Source organism: Mustela nivalis (genome assembly GCF_964662115.1).
Source record: "Mustela nivalis genome assembly, chromosome: 16".
NCBI lineage: Eukaryota > Metazoa > Chordata > Mammalia > Carnivora > Mustelidae > Mustela > Mustela nivalis.
In genome coordinates, this window is record NC_139035.1 from 12,038,958 (window position 1) to 12,061,592 (window position 22,635).

At 36.5% G+C, this 22,635-nt stretch overlaps 1 protein-coding gene across 4 annotated transcripts in view; it reads right to left on the reverse strand.

Moving 5' to 3' along the window:
• LPGAT1 (lysophosphatidylglycerol acyltransferase 1) overlaps positions 1-22,635 on the reverse strand; it is an 85,082-nt gene that overhangs the window by 40,493 nt on the left and 21,954 nt on the right. For all 4 annotated transcript variants that reach the window (XM_082702457.1, XM_082702456.1, XM_082702454.1 and 1 more), the window contains 2 exons: positions 5,225-5,343; positions 661-756 (listed from right to left, as the gene is read on the reverse strand). In XM_082702457.1, coding sequence (XP_082558583.1) covers positions 661-756; positions 5,225-5,343 — 215 coding nt within the window. The remainder of the gene's footprint in view (positions 1-660; positions 757-5,224; positions 5,344-22,635) is intronic.

Sequence of the window (22,635 nt, forward strand, 5' to 3'; positions counted from 1 at the left end):
CCTCTGCCTTCAGCTCAGGTCATGATCTCAGGGTCCTGGGATCGAGCCCCACATCGGGCTCTCTGCTCAGCAGGGAGCCTGCTTCCCTCCCTCTCTCTGCCTGCTTCTCTGCCTACTTGTGATCTCTCTCCGTCAAATAAATAAATAAAATCTTAAAAAAAAAAAAGAAAATATAGATGAATAATACACTCCAAGTGTATTACTTCATTTAAACCCCACCCTATGACAGCAGTGCCTCTTGTTGTGTTAGGGTATGGTGTTCTCTGTCTAATTGAGAGGTGGTTGACTCGGTACCCTAACAGTTGTCATCTGAAAAATGAGGAAACTTTGAAAGTTTAAATAAGTTGCCTTATTCACATGGCTAAGAAGCAGAAGAGTTGAGAATGGGGCAACGGCTTGATAAATCTTTACTAAACATTGTACTGTTGAGATGTGAGAAGGAGGGTAGAGGTCAGAACATCTGCAATGTCACCATTTTACTGCTTGAGCATACTCAAATTCACATCAAAAGAAATGTTTCAGGGAACAAAGATTCAGAGGAAGAGCTCCCTGAGATACTAGAGCTTGCTCTATGTATTGTAACTGGTTTTGGCCCATGTTTACAATAAAGGATCAGCGTGATCGGGCTATCACTGTGAAAAAGGAAAACTCATTACTCACCTGTCTTATAAAGAAGTCTCCGTGAATTAGAGAAACAATTCCAAAGTTTGTGTACTTAAAAATATGATCCATCAACCACATCATTTGAGCAACAACCTAAAATATTTAAAAGCAAGAAATAATTACATGGTAAGTATTAGAAACCTGCTGTAGTCTAGCCAGGGCTTTAAGTTTTAAATATAGTCATCTAAGCATCCTCTTAATTAACCTATATATTTTAAATCCAGTGTTTATTTCTATAATTAAAGCACAAAGTCTCCCTGAAAAATTACTGATCTTGAGTCCAAGTCTTGAAATCTCAGGTCTCAGGTAATACATATTACTGTGTAACAAATAAAGCTGAATTGACTTCTTAAATCTGGACTTAATGATTATAGATTTGTTCTACCCTAAACAAAATCTCTGGTGATTCTTATATAACTTGTAACATTATTTTGAAACAATAAAATGAAGTTATTGAATGAGGGCTCTAAATTTAATTAATAAAGCTTTATAAAATGTGACTTTACCTTAATGGCTAAAATATTAAAAATTATAAATTATAATCATATAAATGTAAAATTTTAAATTTTATAAAAGTTCAAAAATGTCCAAAATAAAAGAACATTCAAGTTTGCTTCATAGAATGATTTATATATACGATTATGTTAAGAAGATTTGTTAGTTTATGCAAGGCCGTATTCTTTACCAGCATAATAATATTCACAGTGCCTCAGTTCTTAAACACAGAAATAGTATCCCTTTTTGATAAGAGTCAGTACTCGTATTAAGAGCAAAAGACTTGGGACGCCTGGATGGCTCAGTCAGTTAGGCCGCTGCCTTCAGCTCAGGTCATGATCCCAGAGTCCTTGGATGGAGTCCTGCATTGGGCTCCTTGCTCTGCAGGGAGCCTCCTTCTCTCTCCGCCTCTGCCTGCTTGCGTGATCTCTCTCTCTCTCTCTCTCTCTCTCTCTGACAAATAAATAAATAAAATCTTTAAAAAAAAAAAAAGAGCAAAAGACTTTATTTCAAACAAATTTCAAAATTAAATGTAAAGTGTAAACTGGGATCTAATTAATAAAGTGGGTAATTGTTCCTCCCTGCTGAGGAAATGGCATTCCTTGTTATAATCCTTAAATAAATGCATTAATAGCTACGGCCTCAATCAAAAGAATGCAACAGAGCTCCTTTGGTTTCTATGGGAATAACGTATGTAAACTTCATCTCGAAGCACCAAATTATATGAATTTACATATGTGGAAAAAATGAGCACTGACATCGCTGGTGCTTTTGCAAAAACATGATAAAAGCTGACAAATAATATAACGTTAATGCTTCTGCCTTAATTTTTCAGCATCACTAAATAGTTCAACTACACAACTCCTTCCCCCTGAGCTCTACTATGTTAAATCACTTTAAAAAATAAAGATATGTGCCCAGTGAAGAAGTGATTCCCCAAGGCAATTAATACAGAATAAAATGATTGCCATCATCTCGTTTTTTTCAGTCTTGTTTTGCTTTGTAATGATGACTACTCTGTTTAAGTAAATTGATATTTGAATTAAATGGAATTTGCTGAAAAGTGTCCCAAAGAACAAAATAAAAAGCAAGCTGTTTTAACCTATAAAATACTTGAGCTTTATACACAGTAGGAAGTTTAGCGGCTATTTATTGATTTCTGGGTTTAAAATACCAACACTAAAGCCACGAGTTTTTATGTTTCACCTTACATTTACAGTGGATTTAACTCTTCAGTTAGAAGGGCCACCTAAAACAATTCATTTCAATAAGACAGCCAAGCTACCTTCTGAGATTTGTATGGGTAATTCTATCTTAGCTTATTTTAGGGGAAATGTTACAAGTCAATAAATGTTTATTATATGTCTAATAAAGTTCTTTTGACAGAAATAAAAATTCTTAGTTTTATCATAATTTGTCATAAAAGGACATGACTGAATTCAGAGGTACTTATTTTTAAAAGGTACCAGCACATTTGGAAAATACAATTAATCCTTTGTTTCATATTCCTCAAAAGAGGGTCAGTAAACACCAGCTGTCTGAAGCAACCCTGAGCATTTCATAGATCTGTCACTCGGAGCTCTGTTAGGTAATTCCAAGAAACAGAATTGGCCCACATCAATTATTCTTTATCTGGAAGCATGGATTTTCTACATATCAAAACATCTAGAGACGATTACATGAAGGATTATGTTCTTTATATCCTTCGGAAAGTATAGTTAAGTCAATGGTTCTCCTGTTCAGAAATCTGTAAGGACAATTTGGGTTGTCACGACGACTAGGGAGGGCTACCAGCATTTAGTGGGTAGCAGACAGGTATGGAAAACAGCCAGCAATGCCCCGGCCAGTTCGGGACAAGAGTGCTGTCCTCCCAACGGGCCAACGGACCCCCACTAACAGGAAAGGCTCCTACAAGACGTCTCCTGAATTCCAAAAGCTATGTTACACTCACATAGCAATTAAGCTGGTATTTTTTTAATTGACCCACAATTTAGCATTAGCCTTCTTTCTTTGAATGTACCCACAGAGTATGTAGTAAGTCAAATGAACATTTTTACTGGTAAATATAAATTAATATTGCCCTATACATATTAGGCAGGAGGGAGAGATTATGGTGCTTCCAGCTTTATATTTCTCAATTATTCTTTTACGAAAGGAGATTAAAAAAATTCTTCAAGATTCCAAGTTACTCACTAATAACAGATTATAAGAAATGTTTAGTATAACTTATCTGAAAATAAAAACAAAATTACTCTGAACTGAAAAATTAACCTAAGTCAAACTAACAGAAATCTTTTTACAAAAGCAAACAAACAAGACAAATTTTCCTTTATCCACATAATTGGTGAATTTCAGATTACCTAATATTCTAGTTAATATAGTTATCATCCATGCCACACTTGGGTGAGAATGATTAAGCTGGACATATTTATACTGACCACTATAATCATTCTTTGAAATTCAAAAAGCAATTAAGGACACTATAAACCTTCAGAAATTTCACTACGAATGTAATACTGTATCATTAAGAATAAAAATGTTAATTGGGGATTCTCTTTGATGAAAACCAAATAAACTAGTCTTTACAAAATTTTAACATCACAAGTAATAAATTTTTTTTTAAGATTTTTATTTATTTATTTGACAGAGATTACAAGTCAGCAGAGAGGCAGGCAGAGAGAGAGGAGGAAGCAGGCTCTCCGCTGAGCAGAGAGCCTGATGCGGGGCTTGATCCTAGGACCCTGGGTCCTAGGCAGTGAGCCGAAGACAGTGGCTTTAACCCACTGAGCCACCCAGGTGCCCTGCACGTAATGAATATTAATATAAGAGCAAATATATTTATACAGTGATATCCTTTTAACAATTCAATATTCTGAATATAAGAAAGGACAGAATTTATTCCACATTCCAGCAAGATTATGACTCTGCTTTTCAGATGGACATGAAAAAGAGATTTTACAATAATCAAACATTTTCCTTTACTCTTACCTCATTTTCTGACCCCCACACCAGGACCTACGGAATCAAAATCTCTAGGATGTAAATATATCAGGCTTAGTCTTGCCTTGGTGTTCTGGCCGAGACTGTTTCACTAAAGAAGGCCTTCTTGCTTCACAACTCTAACCAAGCCAAGTTTATGTCCTCTCTCCTCTACAAAGTTTTCAATACCTGTCATACATGGGGAGCTCATCCTCCACTAAACACCTTTCACTTTGCAATTAAGTATCGTTCACTATACTTTCCCTCCACCTACACTGGACTATTGGCTCCTTTTAGAGGACAAAGTCTTAAAGGACTGATGTTCAATCCTTATAGTTACTGACCATGAGTATGAAGCACTTAATAAACATCTATTGGTTTCATTGCTATTAGGATAAATATGAATTCCACTAATTTATACACTTTCTACTTATTTAGTTTTCTATGAATACAACCTCTTTATCTTCTAAGCTGATAATTCTTTTAATGCTAAAGACTGAATTTATTTTAAACCCACCCCTTTGATAGATGTATTTAGTGATCAACAAAAGTCATGTGAAACCAACGGTTCATACATAGCCTAACAACACCTAACAAAACTGGCCTGGTATCTTTCCTTTCAATTTGCTTGGTAAAGGAAATCCAAAATGTTTACCTTTTTTTCTTCTGGATAAAGATCAGCTAATTCACTGACCAACTAGACTCTTCTATCTTAAACAATACTGCTTTTTGTGCCTGTATTTTTCAAACCAGTGACCCACTATTTCACCTCAAGACAGCTCCCAATCTGAACATCTTAACTCTGTTTTACCTCAGTTACTTTTTCAAAAACATCTCTCTGGAGATAGCATTCACATTATCTTCCAGTTACTTTTTTGAAAGACCACATTCCTGTCCTGGAGCTGGAATTAGAATTATATACATACATCTTTTTTCTTTTCATTTTTCTCCATTTTTTCTTTAAATTTTCTCAATTTTGGAAAAGCATAGATATTCAAGTTTACGTTCCAAACAATAGTAAGATACTCAAACAGATTCTTTATCAACCTCCCCCTCCTGCGTCTATGCCTGCCTTCAGGGTGCTTACCAGGCCTTTGTCCTGGAGGCACATCATCAGAGTGCAAACATCCCCTGTTGCCTGATGATTCACCAACATCACTGCTTCATCTTGTGACACGGCTTTAATATCGTCCCCCCATTCCATCACTGGAAGAACAACAAAGCTGTCACTTTAAAGATTTTTACATTACTAGAAACCTTATATTAGCCAAACTGGTACATATCAATGATGAGAATCACTTACCTAAAACTTTGAACTAAGTTTACTTCCTGTAAGAATGAGGCTGTTGAAATAATATTGTATAAGGCCCCCAAACATCCATTAAAATGTAAAAATGCTCATCCTTTGATCTAGAAGTTTTATTTCTTAGAAATTAACCCGCAGAAACATTTGTCCCAATAGGCAAAGACAGATGTATAAAGGATGTTTACTGGAACTTAAATGTTCACCAACAGGAGAGTTAATAAGAAAGTTATGATATCATGGAAGAGTATGAATCCACTGAAAGAATAGAGGGTATCTCTATACACTAACCCAAAAAGGACTTCTTATCAAGAAAATAAAGCAAATCACAAAACAATATATATAGCCTGATTCCACCTTTTTAATGAAGGAATAAACTTTATTATTTAATACAGTAAAAAAAAAGTCTAGGGGAATGAATTCTAAACTACTGATATTGATCACAATTAGAACAAGCTTTCCAGAGCCCCTCAAATTCTACTTTATAATAAAATGGGAAAACATTCCAAATATATGCAAGTATTTTCATTTTCAAATAAGGAAACTAATGAAGATGTTACACTTATTAAGAACCTCCAGACAAAAAGTCATCGTACCAGAACCTATTATGTACACTCTAAGGAAAACACTGGTATCTCCATGTAGTTATATCTCATTTAACAGTAAATGCACTTCACAGAAAAAAGATAACTGAGCAGCAGTTTTGAGCATCAGGATTCTACAAGTCAAAGCATCGAGGGTTCCTCAAACGTCTGACATGAATTATGAGAGGCTGATTGTACGTTAATGTTCACTCCTCTCACACACAGCCTAAGGGAAAAAAGCCATCCCACCTGCCTGTAATAGTTCTGGATGCAAGAGGCATGGGGAGTTGTGGAGCTCCCCTGCTCTGCCTCCCCCAGCCTCTGTCCTTTTCCAGCCATCCTTCACTGTCACCCCAACACAGCAGAGCTCCTCATAAGAGTTCATATGAGAAAAGGGGTCTGCTAATTGCTTCTTTCTGTTAAAACCCATTTAAGCAAGGCATCCATTCATTGATTTTAAAGACTTTAAAATTTGTATTAAGGAAATTTTCAGCAGGGCTAAACACAGTATTAAGTTGTGGGACCTCTTTGGAAAGTGAGGTATTCTAATCATTACCAACACTCAAATGTTATTACCAATGCTCAAATAGCTTACATAGTATAGGAAATTTTTTATTTTAGTTTCTTTAAATGAATGCAGCATAAAAGTACACTAAAGGGATGTCAAATAATCCTTGAGGAATAGAGGCAGAACCATGGGAGAGAACCCAGCCCGGCCCCTTGAAAAATGCAGCAGCACCAACTTTCCTTCCAGTGGCCTTTCCTTCCCCAAGCTCCAATTCAGCTCAGCTGACAAGTTAACTACTGAAACATATTTAAACAGCTGCTGTATCATACATTGCTGTGGGGAGTATGAATTGGTACAACAGTTTGGGAAGTCAATTTGGCAATATATATCAAAACTGAGAAATGCAGAAATCTTTTTATCCAGAAATTCTACTTCTAGGAATTCAACTTACAGATACACTTATTTATGCGCAGACTGACACATATGCAAAACTGGTTACTGTAGCCTTATTTGTGAGAGCAAAGAGGAAGGGGTGCCTAGGTGGTGCAGCTGGTTAAGCAACTGACTCCTGGTTCTGGCTCAGATCGTGATCTCATGAGCCCCACGTCAGGCTCTACGCCCAGCTTGGAGTCTGCTTAAGATTCTCTGTCCGTTGCATTCTGCCCTTCCCTCCCTCTCATGCTCTCTCTCCAAAATAAATAAATAAATAAATAAATATTTTTTAAAAAAGGAAAACAACTCAAAAAGAAGACTAGCTCAAATTCATAGAAACTGAAAACCAATGGTGGTTTCTAAGAGGGGGACTATTCAATTTGTAGAGCGTTTCAGTTTTGCAAGATGAAAAAGTTCTGGAGATTGGTTATATAATAAGGAGAATGTACTTAATGCTGAACCATACACTTAAAAATGGTTAAGAGGAGGGACACCTGGGTGGCTTAGTCACTTGACTTTGGTTTCAGCTCACGTCATAATCTCATGGGATGTGGGAACAAGCCCCCCAACCCCTGTGGGTCTCTAGGCTGCTGTGGAGTCTGCTCAAGATTCTCTCTCTCCTCCTTCCTCTGCACCTGCCCCTGCTCATGTGTGCTCTCTCTCTCAAATCAATTTTTAAAAAATCTTTTAAAAAATGGTTAAGATGATAAGTTTTGTGTTATGTATATTTCACCACAATTAAAATTTAAAAAGAAGACTAATTAAATTATATCTATGTAAAGGAATACTATGTAATCATATAATTTGTATACTAACATGGAACAATATGCTATAAGTAACAAGAGCAAAATTCACAACACTGTATCAATTGGGTTTTTAAAAGGATGGGGTAGGGGCACCTGGGTGACTCAGCAGGTTAAGCATCCAACCCTTGATTTCCGCTCAGATCAATATCTCAGGGTCATGAGAGCTTGATTTTGGCTCAGAGCAAGATCTCAGGGTCATGAAATCAAGGCCCACTTCAGGCTTGTGCTGGGCGCTAGGTGTGGAGCCTGCTTAAGATTCTCTCCCTCTGAGGGTGCCTGGGTGGCCAAGTTGATTAAGCAGCTGCCTTTGGTTCAGGTCATGATCCCAGGGTCCTGGGATTGAGCCCTGAGTTGAGATTCCCTGCTCAGCATGGAGTCTGCTTCTCCCTACACCCCTTCCCTCATGCATGCTCTAATAAATAAAATCTAAAAAAAAAAAAAAAAAAATTCTCCCTTCCTCTCCCTCTGACACCCTGCTCACACCACCTGCTCACCAACCTGGCCTCAAAAAATGAAATATAATAAAGTAAAAAGAATGGAGGGAGATATATTTCTCAACAGAAGTTCCCCCATCATGCTTCTGTTGATAATCCATACATGCAGACACACACTATTCTTTTATTAATTCATTCCTCATTCAATAAGTCAGCACCAGGCACTACTAGGTGTTGTGGATATAAAAATGAAAAAGTCAGTTGCATTTCTATACACTAAAAATGAGAAAGAAGAAAGAAAAATTAAGGAGTCAATTCCATTTACAACTGCACCAAAAACTATATGATACCTAGGAATAAACCTAACCAAAGAGGCAAAGAATCTGTACTCAGAAAACTATAAAGTACTCATGAAGGAAATTGAGGAAGACAAAGAGAAATGGAAAAATATTCCATGTTCCTGGACTGCAAGAACAAATATTAAAATATCTGTGCTACCGAGAGCAATCTACACATTCAGTGCAATCCCTATCAAAATACCATCAATTTTTTTTCCCACAGAGGTGGAACAAATAACCCTAAAATTTGTATAGAACCAGAAAAGACCCCAACAGCCAAAGGAATGTTTAAAAAAGAAAACCGAAGCTGGTGGCATCACGATTCCAGAGTTCAAGCTCTATTACAAAGCTGTAATCAACAAGACAGTATGGTACTGGCACAAAAACAGACATGTAGCTCAAATGGAACAGAATAGAGAACCAGAAACGGACCTTCAACTCTATGGTCAACTAATCTTCGACAAAGCAGGAAAGAATGTCCAATGGAAAAAACACAGTCTCTTCAACAAATGGTGTTGGGAAAATTGGAAAGCAGAAGAATGAAACTGGACCATTTCCTTATACCACACACAAAAATAGACTCAGAATGGACGAAAGACCTAAATGTGAGATAGGAATCCATCAAAATCCTCAAAGAGAACAGAGGCAGCAACCTCTGTGACTTCAGCCACAGCAACTTCTTCCTAGACCTATCTCCAAAGGCCAGGGAAACAAGGGCAAAAGTGAACTAGTGGGGCTTTATCAAGATAAAAAGCTTTTGCACAGCAAAGGAAACAGTCAATAAAACCAAAAGACAATCCACAGAATGGGAGAAGATATCTGCAAATGTCTTATCAGATAAAGGGCTAGTACCCAAAATCTACAAAGAACTTAACAAACTCAACACCCAGGAACAAATAATCCAATCAAGAAATGGGCAGAAGACATGGGCAGACATGCCTCCAAAGAAGACATATCAATGGCCAATAGACACATAAAAATATGCTTACCACCACTCCGCATCAGGGAAATACAAATCAAAACTACAATGAGACACTACCTCACACCAGTCAGAAGAGCTAACATTAACAAGTCAGGAAACAACAGATGTTGGCGAGGATGCAGAGAAAGGGGAACCCTCCAACACTGTTGGTGGGAATGCTAGCTGGTGCAGCCACTCTGGAAAATAGCATGGAGGTTCCTCAAGAAGTTAAAAATAGAGCTACCCTACGGCCCAGCAACTGCACTGCTGGGTATTTACCCCAAAGACACAGATGTAGAGATCCAAAGGGCACCTGAACCCCAATGTTTATAGCAGCAATGTCCACAATAGCCAAACTACGGAAAGAGCCCAGATGTCCACAGACAAATGAATGGATAAAGAAAATGTGGTATATATATACAATGGAATATTACTCAGCCACCACAACAAATGAAATCTTGCAATTTGCAACAACATGGATGGAACTAGAGGTATTATGCTAAGCGAAATAAATTAATCAGAGAAAGACAATTATCATATGATCTCACTCATATGTAGAATTTAAGAAACAAACAAAGGAGGATAGGAGAAGAGAGAAAAAAATAAAATAACACGAAATCAGAGAGGGAGACAAACCGTAAGAGACTCTTAATCATAGGAAACTAAGGGTTGTTGGGGGGATAGCATAACTGGGAGATGGACACTAAGGAGGGCACATAATGTAATGACCACAGGGTGTTATACAAGACTGATGAATCACTGATCTCTACTTCTGAAACTAATACTATATGTTAATTAACTTAATTTTAATTTTTAAAAAGGGAAATAAAGGCAAATAATAAAATATAATAAAAAGAACAAAAGTATTATTCTAATAGTAGTTAAAACATTTAAGAGAAGTCTAGCTTGGTTCTATAAACACTGAGCTACTAAGAGTAATGTGGAAAGTCTCTGGCTCCATATCTATATAAACAGAGGTTTCATAACCAAATATTCCTTTAATGTAATGTCTGCCACATGAATGGAAAATGCTAGATACCTAGGTCTATGCAGTGGGAAAGCATGTAAGTGTATTTAACTGCAAATAAGTTGTTGTTGTTGTTGTTTTACATAAAACATATCCTACCTGTTTGCTTTACATAAAGTAGATAAATCTAGTGTGTTAGCTTCAGTCTCTTAAATTGAATTTAGAACCCTTTGATGTGGCTTAAATAGCTTCCTCCCCGCCTCCCCAAATTTACATCCATCTAAAATCTGTAAATGGGACCTTATTTGAAAACAGGGTCTCTGCAGAGATAATCAATATAAGATGAGCTCTTACTGGATTAGGGTGAGCCCTACATCTAAGTCCAATATCACAGGTGTCCTTTAGGAAGAGGGAAATGTGAACTTTTGAGATACACAGGGAGAATGCCATGGGAGAACAGAGCAGGGGGCTGGAGTGACAGATCTACAAGCCAAGGCCCAAGGACAACCACCAGAAACAGCCAGAGGCAAGGAAGGATCCTCCCCTAGAGCTTTCAGAGAGAGCATGGAGGGCCACCACTACACCTTGATTTTAGATTTCAAACCTCCAGAACTATGAGAGAACAAACTTCTCTTATTTAAAGGCACCCTGTTTGTGGTACTCTGTTATATCAGAGCAGCCCCCTGAAACGCATATACCCTACCCACCCCAACTTTCCCCATCCCTTTTCTCTCTTTCCTGTTCTATTCCCCCCCAAATTATAGGGTTTTTTTCTGATAGAATATAGTAAAAGAATGGTACTGTACTTTAAACATCTAGAATATTTTAATAGACATCCAATATTATATATTATAAATGGCTCTTAATGTTCATTTCTCTAATCCTTTTAGGGTACAATCATTAAGAGTTATCCAATACTCTTATCTCTCAGCCATAACTTCACCAAAATTTATTTTCAAACTAAGTGTCAATTTACTAAGACTCACATAGCATACTGAACCAAACAAGTGAAGGTAGCTCAATCAAATTTTTATTAAAAAATTATCCTGATGTTGTAATAAAGTCATGCTGAATTTTGTAAAATCTCAATTTTATTCAATAAATTTAGTTTCCAATATTTGTGCTATTCTTTTATCATATATATGATATATATCTCATATATATATATATATATATCTTATCATTACATTCTTCAAAGATCACTGTTAGAAAGTCACATGACCAACAAAACCAAGATAAAAATGCTTATAGAGAAAAAGCATTTATCTTATATATGAAGTAGCTATGTTCCTCAGTTTATACCTTGCTTTCCCAGAACCTCTATGTATAATAATGGAGCCAGTATCTTAACCAAGGAATAGAATTATTTGCATGTTAAAGAACAGAAGCTCTGGATGCCTGCCAGTTCTTACACTGTACTGGATTGGAAGAACAAAAATATTTTAACACGCTGTTCTATGAAATGAGTTTTCAAAAAAGAACTAGGTCAGGTCCACTATTTCCAAAGAGAATGAAGGACAGCTGAATAAAATCTGGAAGAAAACCTCTAGTTGTAACTGAATTTTTAAAATTCTTTTTAAAAACTAAAGCCAAAGAGTCTCTCTCTCTCTCTCTCTCTCTCTCACACACACACACACACACACACACTTTCTCTCTCTTTCTTTCTAACATATCGTCAATGTCATCAATAAATCTCCCCCAAATGTTATATACTAGTATTGATCAAGATAGTTCACAGCTCAAAGAGAAAATAAAAACAATATGAATCCATCCGAAATTCCTTAAAAACAGTGATGCTAAGGCCATTATACTGATTTACAAAACAGAATTAATGTGAGGAAGGAAGGCTGCTTAATATATAACCATAAGAGCTCACCTTACTAAGTTCAAAAAAAAATTATGCCTGAAAATTCATGCCACAAACTGTTTTACCATTCAGTGCTTCATTTTTCTTATTTATGAAATATTGATATTATTAATGCTACTCAAATATAAAGGGAAAATGAATGTTATATAATTGATAGAATCACAGAAGTCCTGGGTAACTGGATTACATGACAGCTGAAGTCACTTTTGGAATCACTATTAAGTAAAAGAGTCATTATTTCTACTGTGTCATGTATGGCAGGTATTCTAAGATGAATAATCAGGATTAAAGAGTGACCCCTCCCACCAAAAAGAGGTGAAAGAATTTCACATACCTCAAGAACTATGGCTATTCATAGTCTACACTGGAGGCAGACTGGGTTCATCCAAAGTTAGGGGACAGCAGAGCAAATGAGGCAAGACAGAAAGGAACTAAGGGTATGTACTAAAGATGGCTGTGAGAAAGCAGGTACTGATTAATGGAGGGAACACTGGCTGGTGAGGAAGAACCCGCAACATGGAGATTAACTAAAAGAAATGAGAGAGAGGGCTCCTCTAGTAGAGATACTTAATCCATAACTGACTTCCACTCTTACCCATCCTATTCAAGCTCCCAGAAGCAGGGCCCAGATATTTAGGAAAAGCTTCCTATACCACTTCCAGGCATTTATCTGAAGAAAAGAAAAATACTAACTGGAAAAGATATGTGTACCTCCATGTTCATTGCAGCAGTATTGACATCAGCCAAGATAGGGAAACAACCTGTGGTCATCAATGAATGAATGGATAAAGAAAACATACACACACACATACACATACACATAGAGGAATATTATTCAGCCATAAAAAAGAGGGAAGTCTTGCCATTTGTAACAACATAGACAGACCTTGAGGTGTTTATGCTAAGTAAAAATATGTCAGAGAAAGACAAATACTGTATGATCTTTTTTAAAAAAGGGTTTATTTACTTATTTGAGAGAGAATTAGAGAGAGAGAGAGTATGAGAGGGGAGAGGGTCAGAGGTAGAAGCAGACTCCCTACTGAGTAGGTAGCCCAATGCAGGACTCGATCCTGGGACTCCAGGATCATGACCTGAGCTGAAGGCAGTTGCTTAACCAACTGAGCCACCCAGACGCCCTGTATGATCTTTTTTTTTTTTTTTAAGATTTTATTTATTTATTTGACAGACAGAGATCATAAGTAGGCAGAGAGGCAGACAGAGAGAGAGGGGGGAGCAGGCTTCCTGCTGAGCAGAGAGAGCAGAGAGCAGAGAGATCAAGGGGGCTCGATCCCAGGACCCTGAGACCATGAGCCGAGCCAAAGGCAGAGGCTTAACCCACTGAGCCACCCAGGCGCACCTGATCTTTTTTTAATGTGGTATCTTTTTTAAAAGCAAGTAAACACCCAGGTCACAGACACAGAAAGCAGACTGGTGGATGCCAAAGGGTTGTGGGAGTGGGGAGAGGGAATGGGTGAACTGTTTTTGTTTTTTAGTTTAAATAAACTGTTAATTTTTTTTTTTTTAAGCACAGACATGTGTTATTACCAAATACCCCAAAAAAGCCCTTAATGTGAAAGACAGAAACAGAAAAATAAAGGACCTGGAGGGAACAAACACATGAAAAAGAAAACTTCGAAAGAGATCAGCATTAATACACTGATGTAAGAGATGATGATGATGATGGTGATATAACCCTGGGATAATAACAAGATGCTTTAAAAAAAAAAAAAAAGGAACATTTAGGGAAGAAAAAGGGCTGTTGCAAATCATTATGTTAGCAAAAATAAAAATCTTAATAGAAAGATTGAGAGATAAAGTTGGGGAAATCTGGAAAGTACATAAAAAGATAAAGGAGAAAAAAGATTTGAATGTGAGGGGGCCATTCCACAAAGTCTAACATTCAAATAATAGAAATTCCGGGAACAAAGAACAAAGGAAAAGAAATCAAATAATTAACATCTAAGGATGTCAAATTTCCAGACTGACAGGAAACATCCAGCAACCAGTGGAGAGTGGATGAAAATACCCACACCAAGGCATACATACTCAAAGTTTCAGAACAATACAGCTAAAGGGAAGATGCTACAAATGTTCAGGAAGAAAAAAAATGGGAAACAAAGGTGAGGAATCAGATTGGCTTGGGAAACAGCTACAGAAGGTTAAAGAGGCTTAACCCACTGAGCAGCCCAGGCGCCCCTGATCTTTTTTTAATGTGGTATCTTTTTTAAAATGTTTTAAATGTTTCCCCTAGAATTAGTAATTTTTGTTCTTTGTTCTATTTTTCCTTTGCTTACTTTTCTTTTTTTAAAAAATATTTTATTTATTTATTTATTTATTTATTTATTTGACAGAGAGAGAGAGAGAGAGACAGTGAGAGAGGGAACACAAGTGCTATCATCACAGCACAGTTAAACAGTTTCAAAATCCTGAAGAGGAACTATTTCCAACCTGGAATTCTCTAACCACACTATCCATCATATATTTTCAGGTGTGCAACATCTCAAAAAACCTCTTGTTTGCAGGAAGCTGGGCATGTACTTGCCAAATAAGGGGATAAACCAAGAAAGATAAAACTATGATGTAAGAAACTGGGAATGCAAATCCGGAGACTGTCAAAAGGCATTCTCAGATGACTGGAAAGGGAGGTCCCAGGATGTTAGTTGCATTCTATACTTACTGGATAGTCAGTCCAAATTGGAGTCAGTTAGGGGTTTCCCAGAGAGACTGCCCCAAAAGATGAAACTGACAGCATCTTGAGAACTCTAAGACTGACAAGAAGTTTGGAGTTGAATTAGTGATCATTTCATAGAAAAGTAAGTAAAGAAGGGGCACCTGAGTGGCTCAGTCTTCAAGCGTCTGTCTTCTGTTCAGGTCATGATCCCAGGGTCCTGGAATCGAGCCCTACTTTGGGCTCCCTGCTTGGTGGGAAGCCTGCTTCTCCCTTTCCCACTTCCCCTGCTTGTGTTCCCTCTCTCACTGTCTCTCTCTCTCTCTCTCTGTCAAATAAATAAATAAATAAATAAAATATTTTTTTAAAAAAGAAAAGTAAGCAAAGGAAAAATAGAACAAAGAACAAAAATTACTAATTCTAGGGGAAACATTGTGTAGGAAAGTGAAAGTATACACAGTTTTAGTATACGGCTCAGTAGTAAACAGATTACATATTCATAATTTTTTTTTTTTTAAGATTTTATTTATTTGACAGACAGAAATCACAAGTAGACAGAGGCAGGCAGAGAGAGAGGAGGAAGCAGGATCCCTGCCGAGCAGAGAGCCTGATGTGGGGCTCGATCCCAGGACCTTTGGATCATGACCTGAGCCGAAGGCAGAGGCTTTAACCCACTGAGCCACCCAGGTGCCCCTACATATTCATAATTAAAGAACATCTCTGAATATTAATATCATAAAAATTAAAATAAAATTCAAATACAACCTAGAAAAATTACCTTTTAAGGTATTACTTAAAAACATGATGAAGAAGCAATTCTAGTGAATTAAAATAATACTAAACAACACATAGAAGAAAGTCACCCAAAATTCCACTGTCCAGAGATAAGAAGACACTATTAAAAATTTTGTAGTATAGGGCGCCTGGGTGGCTCAGTGGGTTAAGCCCCTGCCTTCGGCTCAGGTCATGATCTCAGGGTCCTGGGATCGAGTCCCGCATCGGGCTCTCTGCTCAGCAGGGAGCTTGCTTCCCTATCTTTCTCTCTCTCTGGCTGCCTCTCCGTCTACTTGTGATTTCTCTCTGCCAAATTAATAAATAAAATCTTTAAAAAAAAAAAATTTTGTAGTATATTTTCCAATGATTTTTCTATGTGTATAAATGTATATAAATTTAATATAAATATGAATATAAATATAAAAGCAAAAAAGGAATGATACTTAACATTATGTTATACCATTTGAAATTTAATATATCATATAAAATTGCTATCATCAAATGTGCTTCCACCTTATTTTTAATGCTATATAATAATTTATTACATGTAAGTCCTATAGCTTAGTTAAATCCCTGATGCTGGGTACTGCTATTTATTATAGAAAGTGCTAGATAAATAAGAATACAGAGCAAAGAGCTATGGGGTTTCTGATCTAAAAACTACGGTAACTTTTTTAAAACAAAGAGTAAAAATGCTTCTATTTACAAATGTTAAGTTACCAAAACAAGTAAGTTAAAGCACAAAAATGTATTTTAGCAAGTAATAGAACTGCTGTATATCTTGATTGTGATGCTGGTTATATAACTGCATATGTCAAAAACTCACAGGCTATAAACTATTAGAGGTAAATTTTACTGTTGCAAATTACACCATGATAAAACTGACTGAAAAACACATGCAGAGATTTTGAAGACATGACTTTTTAATATGTTCTTTGAATCAGTGAATAAACTCACTGAAATCTAAAAACTTTGATGGATGTAAGTAAGTTCCAAATGGGTAACAGAGTTCCAAAGAATCAAAACAGCAGAAACCAATGAAATCGATAAAATAGAAAACAGAGAAAGAAAATCAATGAAACCAAAAGAAGCTCTTTAAGAAAGTCAATATAGGGGCGCCTGGGTGGCTCAGTGGGTTAAAGCCTCTGTCTTCGGCTCAGGTCATGATCCCAGGGTCCTGGGATCGAGCCCCACATCAGGCTCTCTGCTCAGTGGAGAGCCTGCTTCCCCCCCTCCCCTGCCTGTCTCTCTGCCTACTTGTGATCTCTGCCTGTCAAATAAATAAATAAAAATCTTTAAAAAAAAAAAGTCAATATAATTTATAAACCTCTAGCAAAACTAACCAAAAACAAACAAACAAAAAACCCACCCAAAATTATCAATGTCACGAATGAAAGAAAGGACATCACTATGCATACCACAAAGATTTAAAAAATTAAAGGTATATTATGAGCAACTTTACAAACATAAATTTGACAATTTGAGTGAAAGGACCAATTCCTTGAAAACCACAAACTAACAGACTCATCAAAGATTAAATAAATAACCTGAAATAGTATATCTCAAGAAATTGATTATAGTAAAAAATTTCCAAAAGTAATTCCTCCAGCCCAGATGGTATTATTGGCATATTCTACTAAACATTTAGAAAAAGAACATCAATTTTAAACAATCTCTTCTAGAAGATAGAAGAGAATACTTCTTTTATTTTATGAGACCAGCATTACTCTGATATCAAAGCCAGAAAAAAACAAATGAGAATTACAGATTAAAATCCTCAACAAATATTAGCAAGTGGAATCCAATAGTATACACCACAACCAAGTAAGATTTATCACAGGAATTCAAGGTTCGTTCAAAATTACATCAATGTAATCCACCATGTTAACAGTCTAAATAAGAAAAACCGTGCAATCAGATTGCTATGGTCTGAACAGCTATGTCCCCCTAAAATCTGTGTTAAAATCCTAACCCTCAAAGGTGATGCTAATAGTCAGTGGGGCCTTTGGGAAGTAATTAGGTCATGAGGGTGTGGCTGTCATGAGTGGGATTAGTGTTCTCATAAGAGATCCCCTAGAGTTCCCCAGCCCATTCCACCATGTGAGGGCACAGTGAGAAGGCCACGAAAGATGGAGAGAGCCTTCACTAGAAGTTGACCACGCTGTCCCCTTGATTTTAGAACTCCCATTCTTTGGAACTGTAAGCAAGAAATTTCTGCTGTTTATAAGCCACCCAACCTATGATATTTTATTATAGCAGCCTGAATGGACCAAGACATATGAATTGATGCACAAAAACATTAACAAATGTCAATATCCATTCATAATAAAAACTCCTAGTAAACTAAGAATAGAAAGGAATTTCTTCAATATAACAAAGTGTTTCTACACAAAACCCATAGCTCACATATTATTTAGTAGTAATTATATATTAATGCTTCCTCCATAAGATTCAGAACTGGTCAAGAATATCAAATTTCCTCTCTCTTATTTCACAATATTCCAGACGTCCTAGCCAGTTCAATAATGCAAGGGAAAAGAAGTCATACAGGTTGGAAAGGGAGATAAAACTGTTCATATTCCAATGGCATGACTGTCTATGTAGAATATCCCAACTAATCTACAAAAAGATCTCATTGAAGGGTACATGCATCCTGATTTTTATAGCAGCATTAGCAACAATAGCCAAACTATGGAAAGAGCCCAAATGTCCATCAACTGGTGAATGGATAAAAAAGATGTGGTATATATATATATACACAACGGAATGTTACTCAGCCATCAAAAAGAATGAAATTTTGCCATCCAATGACGTGGATGGAACTACAGTGTATTATGCTAAGTGAAATAAGTTGGAGAAAGACAAATACCATATGATTTCAGTCATATGTGGAATTCAAGAAACGAAACAGATGAACATATGAGAAGGGGAAAAAAAAAAAGAAAGAGGGAAGCAAAGCCTAAGAGACTCTTAACTATTGAGAACAGACTGAAGGTTGATGGAAGGAGGTAGGTGGCCAATGGGCTAAATGGGTGATGAGTGTTAAGGAGGGTACTTGCTATGATGAGTACTAGGTATTATATCTAAGTGATGAACCACTAAATTCTACTCCTAAAACTAATAGTACACTATATGTTAACTAACTAAGATTTAAATAAAAATTTGAAACAAAACAAAAAAACCTCTCATTATTAATATGAGTTTAATAAAGTTGCAAAATATAGAGTCAACACACAAAATGTCAATCTTTTTTTATACTAGCAATGAACAAGAGGAAATAAAAAAATTTTAAATCCTATTTACAATAGTTAAAAAAATATACTCAGGTATCAATGTAAAATAAAACACATAGATATGATCTATGCTAAAAACTATGAAACAGTAGGGGAGCCTGGATGGCTCAGTGGGTTAAGCCTCTGCCTTCAGCTTTGGTCATGATCTCAGGGTCCTGGGATCAAGCCCTGCACTGGGCTCTCTGCTCAGTAGGGAACCTGCTTCCCCATCTCGCTCTGTCTGCCTCTCTGCCTACCTGTGATCTCTCTCTCTCTCTGTCAAATAAGTAAATAAAATAAAAAATAAATACAAACTATAAAATAGTGATGAAAGAGATCACAGAAGGCCAAAATGAAATGAATATCATGTTTGTGGATTCAAAGATTCAACATAGTAAAGAGCTAATCCTCCCACAAAATAATCTACAAATATAATGTAATTCCAATCAAAATTCCAGTAGGAATTTCTCAGATACAGATAATAGGATTCTAAAATTTATCAAGGACCAACAAATTAGAATAGCCAAAATAACTTTGAAAAAGAATAGAGTTGGAGGAATCACACTACCCGATTTTAAACCCACTATAAAGCTACAGTAATCAAGGGGCGCCTGGGTGGCTCAGTGGGTTAAGCCTCTCTGCCTTCAGCTCAGGTCATGATCCCAGGGTTCTGGGATCCAGCCCCAAATCGGGCTCACTGCTCAGCAGGGAGCCTGCTTCCTCCTCTCCCTCTCTCTGCCTGCCTCTCTGCCTACTTGTGATCTTTGTCAAATAAATAAAATCTTAAAAGAAAAAAAAGCTACAGTGATCAAAATGGTGTCTGAAGGACAGACATAAAGATCAACAGAGGAGAAAAGAGAGGCTAGAAATAGACCAAACAAATATGGCTATGTGATTTTTGAAAAAGGTGCTAAGTCAATCTCATGAAGGAAAATAAAACAGTCTTTTCAACAAACAAAATTACAAAAATATGAAATCTCAACCCATACCTTATACAACTAATTCAAAATGGATCAGACAGCTAAATGTAAAACTTAGAACTACAAAACTTCTAAGAAGAAAACTTAGGAGAACACCTGTGACCGGAGGCTAAGCAAAGTGTTCTAGACATGATATAATATAAAAAGCACAATCCATAAAAGAAAAAAAAATCAGTAAACTGGATTTCATCAAAACTTAACCTTTTGTCCAGCAAGAGATACTGTTAAGGGGATAAAAAAGACTGGGAGAAAATATATACAATCACATAGCCAACAAAGAATTTGTCTCTTTGTATCCAGAATATATAAAAAACTTTGAAAACTTAGCAGTAAAACAATAAGCCACCCAATTAAAAACTAGGCAAAAAAAATTGGATTCTTCACCAAAGAGCATATAAGGATGGCAAACGACTATGAAAAGATGTTCAACCATCATTAGTGATTAGGGAAATACAAATTAAAACCAGGATGAGCAACCAGTAAACACTTATTAGAATGACTAAAATTAAAAATACTGATAATACTGAGTTTTAGCAAGAAAAAAAAAAAAAAACCTGGAACTTGGAGATACTGCTGATGGGAATGTAGAAAGGTACAGCCATTCTGGAAACAGTCTGGCAGTTTCCCATAAAGTTAAAAATACACTTACCATATGACACAGGAAAATGGGTATTTACCTGGAGCAAGGATCAGCAAACTTTCAGTAAATACTTGAAGCTTTGCAGGCCACATATGTCTCTATTGCATATTCTTCTTTTGTTGTTGGTTTTTACAAAGGTTTACAAATGTAAAAGCCACCCTTGGCTCACAGAGCCTTACAGAAACAAAAGTAAAATGTGGCCCATGGGGCATAGTTCATTCGTTTACTCCTATTCTAGACAAAGGGGAACTTACATAACACAGAAACCTGTACATGAATATTAATACTGGCTTTATTCATAATTGATAAAAACTGGAAACAACCCAAATGTCCTTTAATAGCTGAATGGATATAGACTGTGGTATGTCCATTCAATGGAATACTACTCAGTAACAAAGAAGAATATTCTAATGATGCACGCAACAACTTGGGTGACTTTCATAAGCATGCTGAAAGAAAGAGGTCCATCTCAAAAGATTCCATTTATATGACATTCTCAGAAAGACAAAGTTATAGTGAAAGAGAGAAGATCAGGGGTTGCCTGGGGGCTAGAGGCAGAGGGTGAAATGTGATAACCAAGAAGAGTGATTACTACAGCACAGCAGAACTACAAATGATTTTTGCTCTGGTTTTTCTCCTTTCTTTTTCTTTTTTTTTTTGTTTTTGTTTTTTGTTTGTTTGTTTTTCCACTTTCTTTATATTGTTCTGTTTCTCCAAGTTTTCGGCATTGACTTCCTACTTTTGTAATTCAGTGAGTTCCCCCCACCAACCCCACAACAAAGTAATAATGAAAGGTTTTACTAAGGTACTACATTCTTATTTGTTTCTTAAATGTCCATTTTCTCACATTCATCAACAACCTCTCCCCCAAAGTAGCCTGGTCCAAATTTATTTTGTTAAACCACTGAGAACTGAAGTAGCTAAGACTTACCTCCTAAGCTTCTTTTGCTAGTATGTTCCAATAAAAGTACTTCACTCTTTGCAAAGTCCTCGATTTGCTCAGTTTTGTTTTTTTCAACCTTTTAAATAACTTCTTTCAGTTACCTACAGAACACTATACTAAATTCAGAGATCAGAATTTTAATCAAAGCTACTTTAATTTGATTCCATTGGGACAGTTTAAGCTATAGAATTCAGTACTACGTGCCTCAGGTTCCTGAAATGAGTAATCGGAAGAAGGGAAATTCTAACTTCTAAAGATTCCACCAAATTGCCAGGAAATCAGTGTGCAATGTAGGTACTTCTTTGCTTTGCTACTAGAGCTCTAAATAGCTTTAGAATCTGACCATTAAAAATGGTAGGGGTTTGATTTTAATGAAGTTTAGAATTAGAAAGGAATTTAGAGATATCTGAACCCAAATCCCTCCCTTCACAGATATTTCAAATCAAATGCAAGAAACAGAACTCTTAGGCTGCTTCTTGCCTGACCAAAGTAGTTATAAAGAAAAACACACAGATGGTAAGTATAATTAATGTGCATCACCTCCTGCTCACTATCCCCCAAAGCACTGACTGCTGTATTCATTCACTCAACTAGTTTTATTCTCTTCAGAGAGAAACGGGCTCTAACACTGTGGGGAAGTATCCTGGGATTCCACCACAAGGAAATTAACTCATAAAAGTCAACTACAGGACCTTGGCAGAAAGAAAAAAAAAAGGAGAGAGAGAAAAAGTACAAGGTAAGGGAAATGAGAAATGAAAAAAAAAAAACTGAAACAGAGACCATTTTAAATAGCACAGGCAATTCTGCCCACCTTTCCAGCCCACAGATGTATGCCCTGGAGTGAGCCTGAGACCAGAATCATGGATCCGCTATTCCTTGTCATTTGCACCTGTCATGTACCCAGCCTCATGCCAGCATCTCATTCCCTAGCATCTCAATGAGCTGTAATTTAGTTATTTAAAAGATACATTTTCTCCCATATGACACTTAAGCAAACTTTCCAATGGCTGTAACATGATCT